At 35.1% G+C, this 18428-nt stretch overlaps 1 protein-coding gene across 1 annotated transcript; it reads left to right on the plus strand.

The window, feature by feature from the left end:
* Positions 1-135: 135 nt before the first annotated feature.
* Positions 136-18368, plus strand: LOC137391144 (E3 ubiquitin-protein ligase ZNF598-like). The gene is made up of 10 exons (XM_068077510.1): positions 136-345; positions 5075-5258; positions 5735-5986; positions 6171-6382; positions 6502-6648; positions 7187-7257; positions 9670-9772; positions 10172-10469; positions 10572-10815; positions 16474-18368. The coding sequence occupies exons 2-10, from the start codon at positions 5097-5099 to the stop codon at positions 18039-18041; spliced, it is 3057 nt and encodes a 1018-aa protein (XP_067933611.1). The 5' UTR covers positions 136-345; positions 5075-5096; the 3' UTR covers positions 18042-18368.
* Positions 18369-18428: the final 60 nt, after the last annotated feature.

The following is an 18428-nucleotide window of genomic DNA, read 5'->3' on the forward strand; positions in this document are numbered from 1 at the left end:
TTTATAAATAAATTTAAATTAAATCCTTGAAATTCATTTTGAGATATTCACAAAATGGTGACGTCATGCACTTTCACCACGCAGGGAAACGTTTGGGGAAGTAGCGTGATTGGTCATTTTCGGGTGATCGTAGAAGGTGTCGCTGCCAACCCAAAAATATAAATTGTGCGGTGCTATCGAACGGTTATCAAAAATTCGTGGTGCCTGTATTTGAGCTATTGTTCTCAGAAACGTAGTTATTGGTGTAAATTCTTTTTGCTGTGGCTCTGTAGTTTCCTACTGTTAATCGTCTGGGTTGCTAATATTCACGATTCAAAGGTTTCTGCTTCTAAGTAATACCGTCACGTAAGTTTTATTCTGGAAAGTATATAAGCTAGTTATAAATGTGTAATAACTGTATGTATATGCATGGCATTGATTTATTGGCTTTTTAGTAATAGATCGACGTTCCGATTTGCTATCAGCTGCTGTGTTGAAACAAGATTACCTGTTTGCAGTAAATTGAAGCGGGTCTCTATAACATACAATTAAATGAATACATTAAATTTGCACCTATGACACATGATACTAGAAGTAAGATATTAAGCCACCAACACCGAACAAATGTGTGGCGATTTAGCTTTTACAATCGCATTAAAAACCAAGTTAAAGTATATTTTCCGCCCACAGACAATCAGACTGATAATACTCACTGATATGCACAAATACTCATATATATCATTTATATCACCTTTGGCCTTAGACAATCGGACTGATGATACATAAATACTCATATATACAGTCAAACATGGATAACTCGAACTTCACGGGACCGAGCAAAAGTGTTCGAATTATCAGAGCATTCAAGTTATCAGAGCACTGTCACAAGTCCATGTATTTACTTATTTATTAGTAGATACATGTACATATGCAAACTATAATATAAATCAAAAGCACAAATGGCTTGTTTCAAATTAAATGCTTCTAATGTAAAGTTTAAAACGTTTTTATCAAAAAGTATAGAGATTTTTCTATCACTTGAGATTGGTTTGTTGTTTGAGGTGATGTTATTGCCAGGACGTTTTTTTAGATTGACATTGGCAAAACTTGATCGTTGTTGAAATGCTCAAAAGAAAAGACATCTTTTTCTTTTGAGCGTTTTACCCACGATCAATTTTGCCGATTTTTCTTGAAGTTTATGCAACTTCAAGAAAAAGTTACCAAAGAAAAATCCCTTACTTTACCTGGGATTCGTTAAGAGCAACACTCCGAGGCAGTTCAATTAAAAGTTTTACGAGGTTTAACGGTACATTGTATATCACTCACGCTTTTTGAATGGATACTTATTGAATGTACACACGTATTCTGTGTTTAGGTCAAACGATGAATAGTTTTTTTAGCTAAGACAACGTATACGTTTAATAAAAACAATTTAATGACGTTTTAAACATTCAACATTCCGACGTTGATTCAACACGGAATCAACGTCGGAAAACTATTCGTCACGGGCTAGCCGGGTCACGCACTCAAGGATTTTCGCCACGCACATACAAAACAACATGCTCTTTTTGTTTTGTATGTGCGTGGCGAAAATCCTTGCGCCCGTGACCCGGCAAACCCGTGCTATTAATCGTATAGCAGTATAAATCAAATTGGACCAAACCTTTAGAAAAGTCGTTGACAAAATTATTTTGCCGATGGTGGTAATAACAACGCTTATGAATTACGAAAAGATGAGGTTTAGCTCTATGGCTTTGAATAAAGTGATTTTCTAAAGCGATAACAACCGTTTCGGTAGCCGTTGGGCAAAAAAACAGTTCGAATTAACAGTGTTGAATTCGAGTTATCTATAGCAATTTATCATTACCTGGGAACGGACCAAAGAAACCGTTCGAATTAACCATGTTTTCGAGCTATCCGTGGCCGAGTTATCCATGTTTGACTGTATATACAGTCAAACATGGATAACTCGAACTTCAAGGGACCGAGCAAAAGTGTTCGAATTATCAGAGCATTCAAGTTATCAGAGCACTGTCACAAGTCCATGTATTTACTTATTTATTAGTAGATACATGTACATTTGCAAACTATAAAATAAATCAAAAGCACAAATGGCTTGTTTTAAATTAAATGCTTCTAATGTAAAGTTTAAAACGTTTTTATCAAAAAGTATAGAGATTTTTCTATCACTTGAGATTGGTTTGTTGTTTGAGGTGATGTTATTGCCAGGACGTTTTTTTTAGATTGACATTGGCAAAAATTGATCGTTGTTGAAATGCTCAAAAGAAAAGACATCTTTTTCTTTTGAGCGTTTTACCCACGATCAATTTTGCCGAGTTTTCTTGAAGTTTATGCAACTTCAAGAAAAAGTTACCAAAGAAAAATCCCTTACTTTACCTGGGATTCGTTAAGAGCAACACTCCGAGGCAGTTCAATTAAAAGTTTTACGAGGTTTAACGGTACATTGTATATCACTCACGCTTTTTGAATGGATACTTACTGAATGTACACACGTATTCTGTGTTTAGGTCAAACGATGAATAGTTTTTTTAGCTATGACAACGTATACGTTTAATAAAAACAATTTTAAGACGTTTTAAACATTCAACATTCCGACGTTGATTCAACACGGAATCAACGTCGGAAAACTATTCGTCACGGGCTAGCCGGGTCACGCACTCAATTTTCGCCACGCACATACAAAACAACATGCTGTTTTTGTTTTGTATGTGCGTGGCGAAAATCCTTGCGCGCGTGACCAGGCAAGCCCGTGCTATTAATCGTATAGCAGTATAAATCAAATTTGACCAAACCTTTAGAAAAGTCGTTGACAAAATTATTTTGCCGATGGTGGTAATAACAACGCTTATGAATTACGAAAAGATGAGGTTTACCTCTATGGCTTTGAATAAAGTGATTTTCTAAAGCGATAACAACCGTTTCGGTAGCCGTTGGGCAAAAAAACAGTTCGAATTAACAGTGTTGAGTTCGAGTTATCTATAGCAATTTATCATTACGTGGGAACGGACCAAAGAAACCGTTCGAATTAACCATGTTTTCGAGCTATCCGTTGCCGAGTTATCCATGTTTGACTGTATATATATATATAGTTTTTACCACTTTATTACCCTCATTTTGTGCAAACAACTATACTTTGATTCACTTTACTCAGAGCTCAGTTAATACACGGTGATACAGGTTAATATACCCTATATGCCTTGAACTGGCGCTTAGGATCAATTAGAAAGTAAGTGGTTTTGTAGCTACGTACCGCAATTGCAATCGTGTTTAAATTGCCTACCAGGCAGGTGTGATTTTTGAAAAAGTCATTAGATAACCAAGTGACATGATTTGTTTATCTAATCTGTCTTTGGTAATGAACCCTAAGATGAGATTTATATTAAATGTCTACACAGCTAAAATGAATTGTTCAACTATCTCTGCATTAGATTCAGGGCTGAGTTAATAATGCAATTGCTCATTTTTATTTTTCATTGCATCTGCATGCTGCAACGTACATAAAAGTCTTGTCACGCAAAACTGCAAGGGGTAACGTAACTTTAGTCATTTAACATGTCTATTCCGCTACAAGGTAATCACAGAAGAAATCATTTGGATTTTTGATGTGTATAAGTTTAGAATTTGATCAGTGGTTAGCAAATGGAACAAGAAATTTTATTTCTGAATTCTGAATTTGAAGGCGTATTTTTATTTTATGTCTATATTTAACAATGCTGAATAAAACCTCATTGCACTCATTGATATGTGTACCACAGTTTGCAGCCAGACCTGACTTTTTATGTGTAATAAAAGAGGAGTTCTGAGTGTCGATCCATTGTAAGCCCTGTTAAGATAACTGCAAAGACACTATTAAATAATATGCTATAAATATTCAAATTTATACAATGATGATCAATCAAATACTACAAATACTGTATATATATATTCATGAACAAGTGACATAAACGAACCATACTTTATATTGCATGCAGAAACAAAAATTAAAGTTTTTAAAACAAAAATATTTGCATCATTTGCTCGGATTGTTGCGTTCTGGTTGTTGCCTCGATGGAACGAACATCTTCTGGTCCAATCAATACCTTCTACAATGTCATCTGACCTCAACTCTTCCTCTGCACTGCTGAACTAGTCTAGTCGATATTAACGTCCAAACAATTTTTTGGCAGAGCAATACTTTTATGCGTTGCATTTAGCACAAATGCAATGCGTTAAAGTTATGACCGTTAAAGTTGAAGCTGTTCTTTGATAAACATGGGCTTCGAATATCAAGACCGCATTAAATAAGGAACTACCATTCACCTGAGACAGTTGTTAATTATTTCTATGGTGTTGCTTTCAAAGTTTTAATAAAGAAAATGAAAAAGTTTTGGAGTTGGGCAACAAGAGAATTCATTGCTGTTGATGTAAACGCTTCATTATTAATACAATTTTGTGGACATTTTGCTACTAATAAATTGTCATTATGGGTTTGTAAAAATCAAAGATTGGTAAAGTGGCGGTCAAATGTAGGTGGCGTTCAATTAGAGGGTGGCACTCTATTTTTCTATTTTTCAGGTTGGCGTTCAAGTAGAGGTGGTGTTCAATTAGAGGATTTACAATATATCAGTTTGATTTCCCTGATAAGTTGCAAGTGTTAGTCAAGAGGCAATTTTGATATATTTATATGTTTATGTATATGGATAAAAGCCATTAATCCCTACATGCAAATTTAATTTCCTATAAGACCATGCTGAAATTCAACAAGTTTGGCTGGTCAAAAACTTTGCGATGGCTCATTTTATGTTTTGCTACATTTTATTTTTTTCTTGCACCTGTTTTCTTTATGAATCTGTTGCTACAAAAAAAATTGAAAAATTCTCTTATGTTGGAGAGAGCCCAAAATTTATTTGTTCAAATTTTAATATAATATTAATATTAAAAACTTAGTTGTTGAAACAATCGGGAGTAGAATTTGAAATTTAAATGTGAATAAAAGTCTTAGCGTATTACTACTTGTCCTAATGCAAAATAAATAGTGTTCCATACTTTCCAATGCATTTTATAGCTGGTCTGCCAATTCATTTATGTTTTGTAGACAATTCCAGTACTATCATAGCATGGATTCTCCCAGCATATCAACATGCTCGATTTGCCATGAAGAAGAGAATATTCATGCTCTGGCTCCTTGTAATCATCACATCTGCTTCAAATGCTCAACACGACTTCGCCTTCTTCATCAACAATATTATTGTCCAATTTGTAGAGCTGACTGTACTCTCGTAAGTTACTTGTAGCTTTTTAACCTGTTGTTTTTCTCACAGCTGTCATTAATTCAGCATTGTTGGTGTAATTACAAAAAATTTGTTTGTATGGTTCTGGTAGTGGTTCGCGGTCATTGGCCTAAATAGTTTTTTTACCGGGGTCTGACATTTAAAAACAGAATCACTTGGGTTTTAGATGCATGTACATACGTTTGTATAATTTGATGATTATGCATGCGATACATATATACCAAGCATTACTCGAAACATAGTTTGTGACATACTGCTCGTTATTTTTCAGTTTGATGTTAAGGTAATCTTTTGAAGAAGTAGTATTTATCATAGTCACTATGTGGAGCACAATTTATGTCTCCTTTTTTATAGTGTATTTTTTGTGTTGTCCACCTACATATTTGTAACTAGACAAGCTGAGTAAGTTTTGTAAGGTGATGTTGAAAGTCAATGTTTTCTTGTAGGGTTTTTAATTCTTTCAGGTGCTCTTCGTTCATACTATCGACAATTATTCATCATATCGTAAGAATACCTTCATCAAAGCAAGAAGACTGAAGGCATTGTTTGAAGATAAGGTGATAGAGGACGCTGTCAATCATTTGACCGCTCATGACTGCTATGTGTGCGCAATGGAGGGACATCAGGAGACATTTGATAGCTTTAAAAAACTCCAAGGACACATAAAAAAACAGCATCGGCTGTATTTTTGTGAAATCTGCGTAGAATTTGTCAAGGTATAGAGACTATAATATCAAACACTAGTCATGTGTAATTTGGAGGAATAGCTAGCAGAGTTTACTCTCTTCACATATCGTAGTCTTGAAACAGGCAATGTGTTGTTGTCAGAATTAGATTAAAAGCAAGTCTAAAGTTTCATTTTAGTACCTTTATTGTTTTTTTAAACTGGTTATCTTGCAGATATTCAGTTTTGAAAGAAAGGCATACAGTCGAACTGATTTGGCTTTACACAAACGCAAAGGTGACAGCGATGATACATCATTTAAGGGCCATCCATTATGCCAGTTATGTGATAATAGATATCTGGACACAGATGAATTGTGGAGGCATCTAAGAAAAGATCATTTTTTCTGCCATTTTTGTGATGCAGATGGCAGTCATATATATTTTGGGTATGTTTAGAACTTACTTTTTCTACAGCACTTTTAGAGTATTTCTTGCATTAGTACTCTAGCCCTTTAAAAAAAATTTGTCTCATTATATGGGAGTTCTCCCTCTTTTTTTCTTACAGTAACTATCCTAGTGTAAAGGATCATTTCAAAGAAGCACACTTTCTTTGTGAAGATGGTGATTGCGCTGATGCACAATTTACTAATGCCTTTCGGTCGGATATAGATTTAATAGCTCACAAGGCACAGTCGCACCCCAAAGGCAAAAAGTGAGTAGAAACTGAGGTTTGTTGTCCTTAATTTTTATAAATTATTTGATCTTGGAAACCTCAATGGTACTATGGATGGAAACTTTATATATATCAAAAGGTGATTAGAGTGCGAATAACTCTGTTGTTATTGACCAAAAACACCTGTAGCGCATGTGACACGGCTGTTACAAACATTAGACATGTGTAGTACATGTGACATAGCTGTTACTAACATAAGGCTCTTGCAGTACATGTGACATAGCTGTTACAAACATAAGACACTTGTAGTACATGTGACATAGCTGTTACCAACATAAGACACTTGTAGTACATATGACACGGCTGTTATCAACGTAACACACTTGTAGTACATATAACATGGTTGTTACCAACATGAGACATGGGTATTACATGAAGAATGTTCATTAACAATCATTTTGCTGAAAATTTCTTACGGTTGATCATGGTGTGTTAGTTTTGTTAGTTACATCTTTGTTGATATAGGTATGCTCGCTCTCATAGCTAAAATAAAAGCAATCCTCTCTTTTCTTTGTAGGAATCAACAGCGGCAAAGTAGAGTGTTGCCCGTACAATTTAATTATGCTAAGGAATATCAACGTAGGCCCAGTAAGTGGATCTTTTAGGTTTGAAGTACAGTACACATTCCTTCAATGTAAATTTAGAAGTGACTTTTACATTATAGAGATTTTTCGTTATAAGGACAGCAAAATACATGTAAATTGCCTAATTCGTTCAAAGATCTTTCCAAACTCATCCTTTTGGCCTTTCAAAAAGAAAAAACTTGACTTAACTTTTTAATTTGTGGGCTGTACTTCGACAACTTTTCTCCTTTTTATGATCAATCTTACTGGTTATAAAGACAATTATCACGGTAATTCTACAATAACTTGATGAGGAGCGCACATCGTCGGCGTTCATTTACAACGATTTGTTTATTTGTCTAAACAGCAAAGTGTACTCTGCGAAGTAAAACTAATAACAAATATCTTATACGTCTACAACAAAACATTTTACATAAAGTGGTACTACCTGTTCGCCGTCTATCAGTATTCAGGAGGGGTGAAGGTTGGGATAAAAGTGAACTTTCGACAATACTCAAACTCGTGACATTCGGATTGGTGGACTGATGCTGTAGCACTTGCACCGATCAATCGCCTTTGCGTTTATGAACAACCCGCAGCTACCCTATTCTCTGTTTTGTCGATACATCTGGCGATCTATCGCAACGAACTAAATTAGTGTAAAAGTTGTATATATAATAGGTATAATGCTATACGCACGTTGTTTTCCCTTCGCAAGAGTGGCGAGATAGATTAACGTTCAAATCGAATTTGAGAACTCGTCTTACTTTACGAAATCTTTTACTAGGTAGGAATTATCCGGAATTTACGCTACAGGAAGTATTCGTGATAGGAGCGTCTGCTGTATTACAAGTGGATGTATTTGCATGGAAATATTGACAGCGATCTGGTTTTGAAAGTTCTATTACATCACAACCTGCTTGTCACACCTAGTAATTTTATGTTCTTCATAATTTTTATTTGCGTAGATGTAAAAGGTTTTCACATTCATGTATTATGTCAACAATTACGTATGTAAATAATCATATGACAGTAGTGCATGTAACTTTGTTTCGATTAATAGCGTTGTTCAGACATGTTTTATTTTCTTTTAGTTACCTATAAGACGTAATAAAAAACTGCTTTTAAACATTACATTACCTTTACACTACCTGCCACTGTTTATATCCTGTTTTTATTACCGGTGCAACACTGGGCATTCATCTAGTGAGGTCGTGAGGCCATCTGGTAATCATTACGTGTGACAGAAGGTTGTTATGTATATTTTAACCGATGTAATGAATATCTTCACTATTACTGATCGCTATGCTCAGTTGAAAGTGTAGTCTAAAGGGTAAGCTCCGACGCCTCTAGAAATTGAATTCGAATTCTCTGCGAAGAGGATTTTCGTTACTAAAACTTCATTGCTGTAACTGAACAGATGGACACTCACATTGATATACACGTACATACATGTATATAGGTATAGCAAAAAGTGGGCATTTCTCAATGCAGCTCAAAGTGAGATTTTGTATTCTTTAAAGCTTGTTTAATAAAAAAGCATTCTACAAATATTTAATTTTGCTGAGCTATTAGAATAGGGATATAACATTTCTCATATCGATAGACAGCAAATCTAATAAACGTAAATTTGTTATCAATGCATTTACAAGGAATTAGGTGGAATAACATACTAGTAATTGTGATAGCGATAACATACGTGCTCACGACGAACATCGGGCTATCTTAAAGAACGTTCTTCAGAAGCTTCAGCATTTGATTTTTTGTCAAGTTGATAATCAGCTAGCTACACAGCGGTAACGGCGAAATTTCACATTTTCATCTACCTACATTAATGCTTGTGCGCAAGCATGCTGATGTGTTACAAATTGTTTCACAAGTACATGACTCTTGTTTGAAGTTGTTCGCCCTGTAACCATTGTTGCTGTCGCCCCTCCTTTAATGATAATAGCATCGGTTATTGCTACTTGAACACTGCTGTAGCTTTACTCATCTTTTATATGTTAGATAGGTCTGAAATAATCCATTTTGCACACGCTAAAAAGTTGCTTATAATATGCCAACTTTGCGTGACTACATAAAATCGACTATTCATCCATATTAATTTCCATGTGAATCTTTGCTTTTTGTCTGTACACTTTATTGTGGCACTGGACAGCATTATCGTAGCACCCACTGATATATTCAGCAATATAATTTACTAACTCGTCAAAGCCTGTCAATTAAACTTTCTTCTAGCATAGATAAAGGTTGAAGAAATCAGTTAGCATTATGATATAGTTATGCTTATTTCACAACAGTCTATCAACTTTATGTAAAGAGGCAATTTTAACATTTCAAAAAAATGTTGCAAGCTTTTGGCCCTAGATTCAAAAGGTTCATATTAATCATGTCGGATACTTATAGGCTTTTTACTCATTGCTTGTGCACACTGCAGATCGTGAAAAAGGTACAGTAGCGGATGATCCAGGTGGTACTTGTCAGGAAAAGCCTGCCTCTAGGGTTTCCAAACCAGATGATAACAATAGTAAAAAAGCCCAGTAAGTCATTGCTCTCACTTGCTTTAGTACAATCTGATTGGTTCTCACACTCTGGTTAACATTTCTTTTCTGTTAATATTTGACATTTTTTAATGCGAATGTCCAATTAGTGCTGCTGTAGTGTATTAAGCTTTAAGTTTTTTAAATTAACAGTAACCAAGTTTGTCTGCCAGTGCAGATTATTACCTATCATCAGTTTCCTTGCTGATGGGTTATTTTACAATCAAAAAAAGGGCAGCCTTTAAATAGTTGAATTGTGATTTCTTTTCTGTCGTGTAAAGCATTACTCGTGTTAGTTGCTTGTTAAAGAGTTGCCCGGACATGTTGGCGCTCCTCAATTTTTTGCATTTGTTGTCTTGTGCATTATCAAGCAGATGTATATGCGAAGTACTTTTGTAGAGAAGAAATAGACATAGCGCGTGGAATTGCTGCTTCTCTTGAACTGACAACGACTGCTTCAAACCCTCCGTTAGATGTTGAATCGGCTCTCGACTTTCCCTCTTTGCATGGTGATGTCACTGCCAGCGCCTCTACAACTGTCACTTCCAGTCCTAGAGCACAGAAAAAGCGTACAGCTGCTCGAGCATCTGGCTTGGTTCTGGTTGATGATAATGAGGAGTTTCCCAACCTTTCTTCTACTCCCAGTAACTTAGGCTCAGTCACAGCATCTCAAGGCTATGCAAACACAACAGCTAAGGTTAGAATGCTATGTTAGCTGGTTCTACTCCAGCATAGTGGAGTAGATAAGTTACATAATAGCCAGTCCATCTATCTCTATTCTGCTCTCTAATGGTTTCAGGCCTCGCAAAAGGTGCTTCAGGCCCCCCAAAAGGCCTCCAAACAGGTAGCTCCAGCAGCAGTCAAAGCTAAAAGTAATCCCTGGAACAACACAGAGGATGAATTTCCTACATTGGAAAAGGCCAAAGTTACTACATCTGTGCCATCATGGCATGTCACGAAGCCACAACCAAAGCCTGCTCGTCCGTCTTTTGTTACCCAACGCAAGCCAGTGCTCAACTCTGCCAGTGATTTTCCTACGCTAGGTCAGTTTACTCTTACTGTTGTTAAGTGGTCTATTTTGTTGAACGACGATATGCGCTTACATGTGTTGTAACAAAGAAGGGAGCGCAGTCCGTTTTCTTCACTCGTTTTATGCTGCATGGTGCTACGTACTCTCTTGGCTTTATCCACTTATCACAACTGCCGTGACTACCGGTACCTGCTTTGAACTCAGATATCAATGTAGCCTGAGCCCCGCCAATCCCATCATACAACATATTTAGGAGTGTAAACGTGTATTACTTCAGAGCTGAAGCATCTCATTTCAGTTTCCATTAAAAGTGTCGCTACAAAAACAAAACAATTTGTTTGTCCTGAGTGTCGAAGTGAATTCAACAGAGAATATCATCCCAAGCAGCTCTAGCACAGTTGAGTAAGCGTGTTATATTGTGGCAAAATTTGATCTCTGCCTCACATCAAATGTAATAAAATCAATAGCAAACTATTTTATGGCTTAGTAATGTGTTTAAATTGTCATGTCTCTTGTTTGTTGTGAATCTATTACCAGATTTTTGGTTCTCCTCGACCCAACTACATTTTAGAACAAACTTCCTTCGTTTTAGGTATTTCATGAATAATCAAACAATATATTATATAACCTAATTATCAGCGCTTGATAAACATATGGCATCTTCAAGTAGATGCCATATGTTTATCAAGCGCTGATGTTTAAGTTATACAATATAATCTAAATATCAGCGCTGTAAACATACCAAATTTTAATTTCAAGAGAATTTTTTGTTGATATTGTATGGCGGGAAATAGTCAAAAACTTGTGAGGGTGAAAACCTCATATTCCATATAGTAAGATAAAAAAACTTATAACCACAGTTATACCGGGGCATGGCAACCCCCTGTTACCATGACATAAAAACCTCATAACCGGTATTACCCCTGAATGGTTTAGCCTTGTGGTTATGAGCACTTGTTAGTAGACATACATGTTGAATGTCGTGAGTTCAAATCCAGTACGAAGAGGATTTTTTGTTGCTAAAACTACATCGCTATAACTGGACAAAAGACAAACGCTGAGATATATATATATATACTAGCTGTGCTACCTGCCGTTGCCCGGTAATAAAAAATTGTTATTAATTATTAAATTGTCGAATTATAATTGTTATATCATTAATATTCATCATACTAGACACAGAACTATCAAGTGCTTCAAATGCAGCACTTATATTTCTCCTAAGTAAAAACAACACGGAATAGAATTAATGTTATACAAACTAGTAATTTACCTAAAACAGCAAACTTAATTTGACTACATCATAAATGTTCAAGCAACCTCTAATTACTACACAAATATTTACTCATTTCCTGAAAAGATGTCTAGATGCAACACACTGTATGACCCTACGCACACTGTGATTGCACTTGCACTAAATTTACCTCTTCAACTTTAGCGAGGTTTGTTTTTTGGTTACGCTCGTGTCAATTAACCATTTCTGTTTTTTATTATGATATCGAAGATAAAATGTTTTATTCTACAGTAAAAGTACTACAGCTTATTCATTTACGATTTAATGCTTCACTGATTTTATTAACTGTAGTACTTGATAGATATACTAGCTGTGCTACCCGGCGTGACCCGGGTAATAAAAAAGTCTCTGCACAGAAAATGTATTTGTGTTTAACATATAACAACATTTGCCAATCTAACTTTAAAACTGCATATCATGAGAGAAGTGTTCTGTGTAGCTGAAATAAATTAAGAGAGAAAAGAAAAACACCTGAAGGTTTTCAAACTTTGTCAAACAACTGTAACTTTCAACCTTCATATCATGAGAAAAAAGTTTTGTGCAGGACAACTAATTTAAAAATAAATAAAACAACTAAAAGTTTTCAAACAACCGTGAATTTAAAATTTCATAATTATAAAATAAATTAGAAAGAAAAAAGTTAAAATGTAATGGTGTTTAAATGTAAATGTGAAATAATTAGAGAGTAATGACTAAATATAGTCTATTCTGTTTCAGTTACAATCAAAAATTATTTAGTATACAATTATAAGATTTCAGTTCGTTTCAGTGTTGCCGTACGAAAATATCGTAGGCTATAGACACACGTAGAGTGGTATAGAAACCCAGTCATTATCTAATACAATCACCTTCTGGTAAAAATCATCATCATCCCACGACCAAACAAGAGCGAAGCAATTGATTGGGAGATTTATGATAAATGCACATGTGTACACAACTCCCGAAAAATTATCCGTTAACGGCCGTCACCAAACCCTTGCAACGAAATCCTATCAACAAATTTAACTATTTTTCAGTAAAGTCGTTTAAGTATAATAATGATGAAAAACGCATATAAACCTATTTAAATATATTACCAAGCCTTTGAAAGGTTACCGCAAATTCCTAAAACTAGCCCATCTGATCGGATTACACACAAATAGACAGATTAATTTGGACGAAAATCGCCACAAAACGCTTGAAAAACTTGGTTTAATAAAAGTCAAGACCGGAAATTGAAACGCCGAGCGACAGAGAATAGAACGATAAAGTCTTGCGCATTTCACGAAAAAATAACGTGCACTTTTCACCAGTCTATAGCATTGTCGAATTGCCGAAGGTTTCGGCAATTAACATAGGAGTACAGAAATCGTTACATTTTTGTCGATTTCAATTTTTTCATTTTCATTTGCCGACACATTTGAGTACTTTCATATTCTAACTGATGTCCAACGCAGTTCAAGTAAAGGAAATGACGATGATATTTTTTTAACGGTTCTGTAAGTTTGGATGACTACAGAACAATGACTACGTAGTACAGATTTTCTAAAAATCTATATAAATATCACAACTTTGTGATATTGTTAGCTATGACGTTTTGAAATGTAAACAAAATTGTGCATTGGTTTTATATTATTACTATATTAATAATATTGATTATTCTAATAATATCAGTGCATTTTACTTCTAATATTGGCCAATATTGCATTTCTCTTTTTGCAGGAGGAGAGATATAAACATATAATCTTTTCCTTTCATTATTGCTATTTGTTGTATATAATAACACCCACACCCAGTACATTACAGCTACCATTGCAGTTATCCTATTTGACTGCTAATATTGCATTTCTCAACCATCAGTACCCTTTCTTTTTTCCAATTATACTTTGGTCGTGGGCTGTATGACAGTGGACTTTCTAGTTAAAAATAGTATCAAAATACTATGTTAACCTTAGTAACTATAGGTTACTTAGGTACCTAGGTTAGGTGTACCTACAATGACTTTAGTGCATTTTTTGGTTATGATCTGCAAGATAATATAACATTACAATGTACTACATGGAGAGTTCTTATCTTCGAGACAGATGTGTAACATAAATGCTGAGTCTAACTTAAATGAATTTAGTTTGCTAAACACATACTTGAAGGAAGTTTTAGTATGTATTTTACAAAGCTGTGCAATATGGGTTTTTTGCATTTCGATACGATATGTGTAAATATTTACGATATCAATGTTCGATACGATATTTGCATTCGTAATGACTAAAGAATGATGTTAGTGTTTGCAGTCACATAAATGAAGGCTGTATTGTAATGAAACCAAATGTTAGAAAACAACCATTTTGAAATGAAAACACTTTACTCCAAACTAAAAACACCAAAACAAACCACACCTCAACTCAAATGAATACAGCGAAATGGAAATCCAACTACAACTTTCTATCGTTACAATAATTTTTCTCTCGCGCGGAACAGTCGTTGCCGATTTCTAGTATTGCAATATAAAACCAGAGTTCCATTGCTTTCTTTAACCTCAATAAAAAACTTTCACGTGTTCGAAACTTTTTTGTCGGCACGATTAATGTGTAGTGGTAATAGCACTTCTTGCTGTGCATCGACTGTAATTGTTTTTCACACAACAGCAATAAATTGTGCATAAAATGTGGTCAATATAATTATTTAATTATAAATGGTGGTTTCTTAACAAAATAAACAAATGGGTCAAAGATATTGCCGTAAGGAAAAAAAGACGAAGAAGCATTGCGTTGCGTATACTTAGGCCACAAAATATTAACAGAGGCATCGTAACTTTTGGATGTAATGCTAAAATAATAGCTATAGCTTGACAATCATATCCACATACAAATACACGAACACACAAACTTTGAGAACTATATATATGTATATATATATATATATAATTAGATAGATGATTTTATTAATTTGGATTTTCATATGTAATTTAGATTTTTACATTTTGTGTGTGGAAAAGTTTTGAGTGATAAATTTTATGTGTATATTAATTAACAGCCACCAGATCACACTTTCTTTCTTGTGTGAATAGATGAAATAGTTGCCATCACATTTGTGCCAATTTAGTACCAAATGTAGCAGACAACTTGTAAAATACATGTATATACGTGTGTATATATATATATATATATATATATATATCTGTAACATAATAGTAGTTGGAGCATTTTGTCTGTGGGATGTTAGAAGATGGTACAAAAATCTTCGAGTTAGCAGAAAACTTGGCGCTTTAATACAGAGCTTGGCGCTCTAATACAAAGTTTGACATTTTGATCAGGTTTTAAAAATCCGCAGCGCGCAGTCATGTTGTTGTGAACTGATGGTGCAATAAATCCAAATCTTCCGATCTTAAGCTGCGTCTTTGAGAAATTTTTACTGAAATGGAACAACATGGTTTCAGATGACTTTGAAAAGGTTTTTTCTATGACCTTCCAAGCATTTGATAGTTATGGGTTTCCTCTTCAGTCGTTTCATATCCTAGTGAGATATTTTGTTTCATATCGTCGCACCATAATCATCAAGCCATTTTTGATATTCTTAAGAATTATATTCCCATACAAAGTTAAAGTTGAAGGGTCATTATTTTACTTTTTTCTTTTTTAGTTTCAACTTTAGCTATTTAGTGAAATGCAGTTTAACCAGAATTAACAGGAAAGTTAGTGATCTATTCACCAGACTCCCAAGTGTAATGGTTATTAGATGGTTTGACCAGCATTCAACTCCTAGAACTACAGCAAAATAACACATGAGTAGCCTCCTCTTTTTCTGATAATGGTTAGAATAAAAGAAGACCTTTAATTTTAGGTTTGACAACTCGTGCTGTATGGTTGTTTGTGATACCTGTTTACCTGCTATATAAAAATCATTTAGGAAATAAATTGTGAATCTTCTCATTGTAGCACCATGTAAAGAAAGACAGGCAAAAGTTGCTTGTATTTATCAGTCTACAGCTATCTGCTTTACCTTTAAATTCACACCTTTCTCAGTCATCAAGTTATAAATGTTTTATTTGGTTATTTCGTATACAAAACTTGCTCGATTTATTTTCGTGAGCATCCATAATCAGAATACCATCATAGTTCAAATTTGTATTGTTTCTTTGGTACCACTCACAAATCACCGTGTTGACCTTGATGTATATAAGATAATTTGAATTTAAAATTTTTGAAAAATGTCTTTCGCGTCCCTGCATTTACATTGACTTAGGCGGAGATCGTTGGTGTGGGAACATGCCAGGTGTAATTGTCTCACCATCGTTTGTTTGTTCCATTGAAAAAATTTTCATTATATGATATGGTGTGATTGCTGCTTCGACTAGTTGTTGTCAAGATTAAACAATGTATTTGCTTGTTGATTTATGAATAGGTTCTGGTGCTTCCTCAAGTCTTGCTTCAATTGGCTCATGGATACGTGGCAATTCAAGTCCAAAACAGCCCGCACCTGCTCCAAAAATAGCAAATGCAACTGCTGACTGTACCAATTCACAGCTCAACTACTATCAGGGTGCACCAGACTCGATATTCAAGAGCAAAAAAGGAAAGAAAAAAGAAAAACAGAATTGTTCTGAAGAAAAAGGTGATAAGTTGGTGTCATTAGCGTCAACGGAAGCTCCATCAAAAAAGATTAAAGAACAGCGATTGCAAGCTGCTGACAAAGCCAATGTGTCCACAAATGTGAAGTCTGGTAAGAAATCTAGTGATGCACAATCTAAAGGAACTAAAAAAGAGACTTCAGTAGCAAATGGCAAACTTACAAATGAAGAAAAGGTAAACCAAGACAAGAAAATGGATGTTTCAACTGACAAGCAGTGTGACAAATCAAGTAAGCTATCTAATGGCAAGGAAAAGGTTTGTGAATCGGAGGAAAAAAGTGTCACTGATGATAGCAGCAGGCTTATCAAAGCCGATCAGAAACAAGTTTCACAAGGAAATGATCGCTGTGATGATACTGTGGTTTCTAATTGTCGCACAAAGCACCGTGCAAATGGTAGTAAAATAAGTAAAAAAATGGCTGCCATCGAAGCTGATTTGCTAGACGAAAATTTTCCATCTTTACCTCTTGGGAAAGTGAACATTTCGACAAAAAACAAGCTGAAGTGGAATAGTGAAGACTTTCCTTCACTGCCAGCCAAAGCTTCCGAATCGACAGTTCAGAAATCGACAGTACAGAAATCGATAACTGAGAAATCTAGCATTGAACCGAAAGATACTACTAGTCTTGTCACTGACATGTTGCAATTATCCTTAGATACTTATCCATCATTATCTAGTCCTAGAAATGTGCATGCAGGTGTCAGCAAACCACCCCCTGGCCTAGATACCATTCCATCCATTTCAGCACCACCAGGGCTTGGTGGTCCAACACCACTTGGAAATGTCAGCAGTAAACCCCCTGGTTTAGAGGTAGCTGTTCCGTTAACAATTTCTTCTGTTGCAAGTCTAATAACAGGAGATTCTACTAATGCCTCGGGGCATACTTATCATGAGCCAAACAATTTTAAAGAGAGAAATAAGAAGCTTATTTTCAAACTCAAGGAGCTAATTCACCATGACGCAGACAAGTTTTACAAGTTCAAGAATTTTTCTTTAGACTTTCGAGGAGATGCCATTTCAGCAAAAGAGTTTTATGATGGTTGCTATGAGTTACTCGGAAAAGACATTTTTTTGGAACTTCTTCCCGAACTGCTAGTTTTACTTCCAGACATCTGCAAGCAGAAATCATTGTACATGCTTTGTAAAGAAGAAGTATTAGAGTTTCATAATGACCAGAGCTGGAATGTATCTAACGTGACTTTATTCCAATGTTCCGATTGTGAACAGGTTTTGCTTCTGACAGACGCCATTAGCCATCAGACATGTCATGATACATGTAGTTCTGATTGCTCTTCAGTGTCAAGCGCAGCCGCCAAACCAAGCACCCGGAATGCTTGGTAAATAAATATATTGGTAATTCTTGCACTAAAAAGGCCTAATGCTGTGGCACAAAATGATTGTATCGCTCTAATATGGCTAAATTTTTAGCGTTTTCAAGCACTATCTTCTCACTGGTTTTCACAATGTTCATGTATTTTTCTATGCAGTGCATGTTATCTTCAACCATTAAGCTCCCTGATTATCTATTTTACATTCTTAGTTGTGGAATTAGTTTGGCCATTTTAAATTTGAGCAGCCGCATTGCGTAATGATGCCTATTTTGTTTTTGTTTCCTTAAGATTGCATTACAGTGACCAGTGTGCAATAAGAAAGACTACATACACGCCATTCGAATATTACAATGTGTCTTGTAATTTTGTAATTGTTTGTAAAGTAAATATCAAATGA

Source organism: Watersipora subatra, chromosome 3 (assembly GCF_963576615.1).
Source record: "Watersipora subatra chromosome 3, tzWatSuba1.1, whole genome shotgun sequence".
In the NCBI taxonomy this organism is placed as follows: Eukaryota; Metazoa; Bryozoa; class Gymnolaemata; order Cheilostomatida; family Watersiporidae; genus Watersipora; species Watersipora subatra.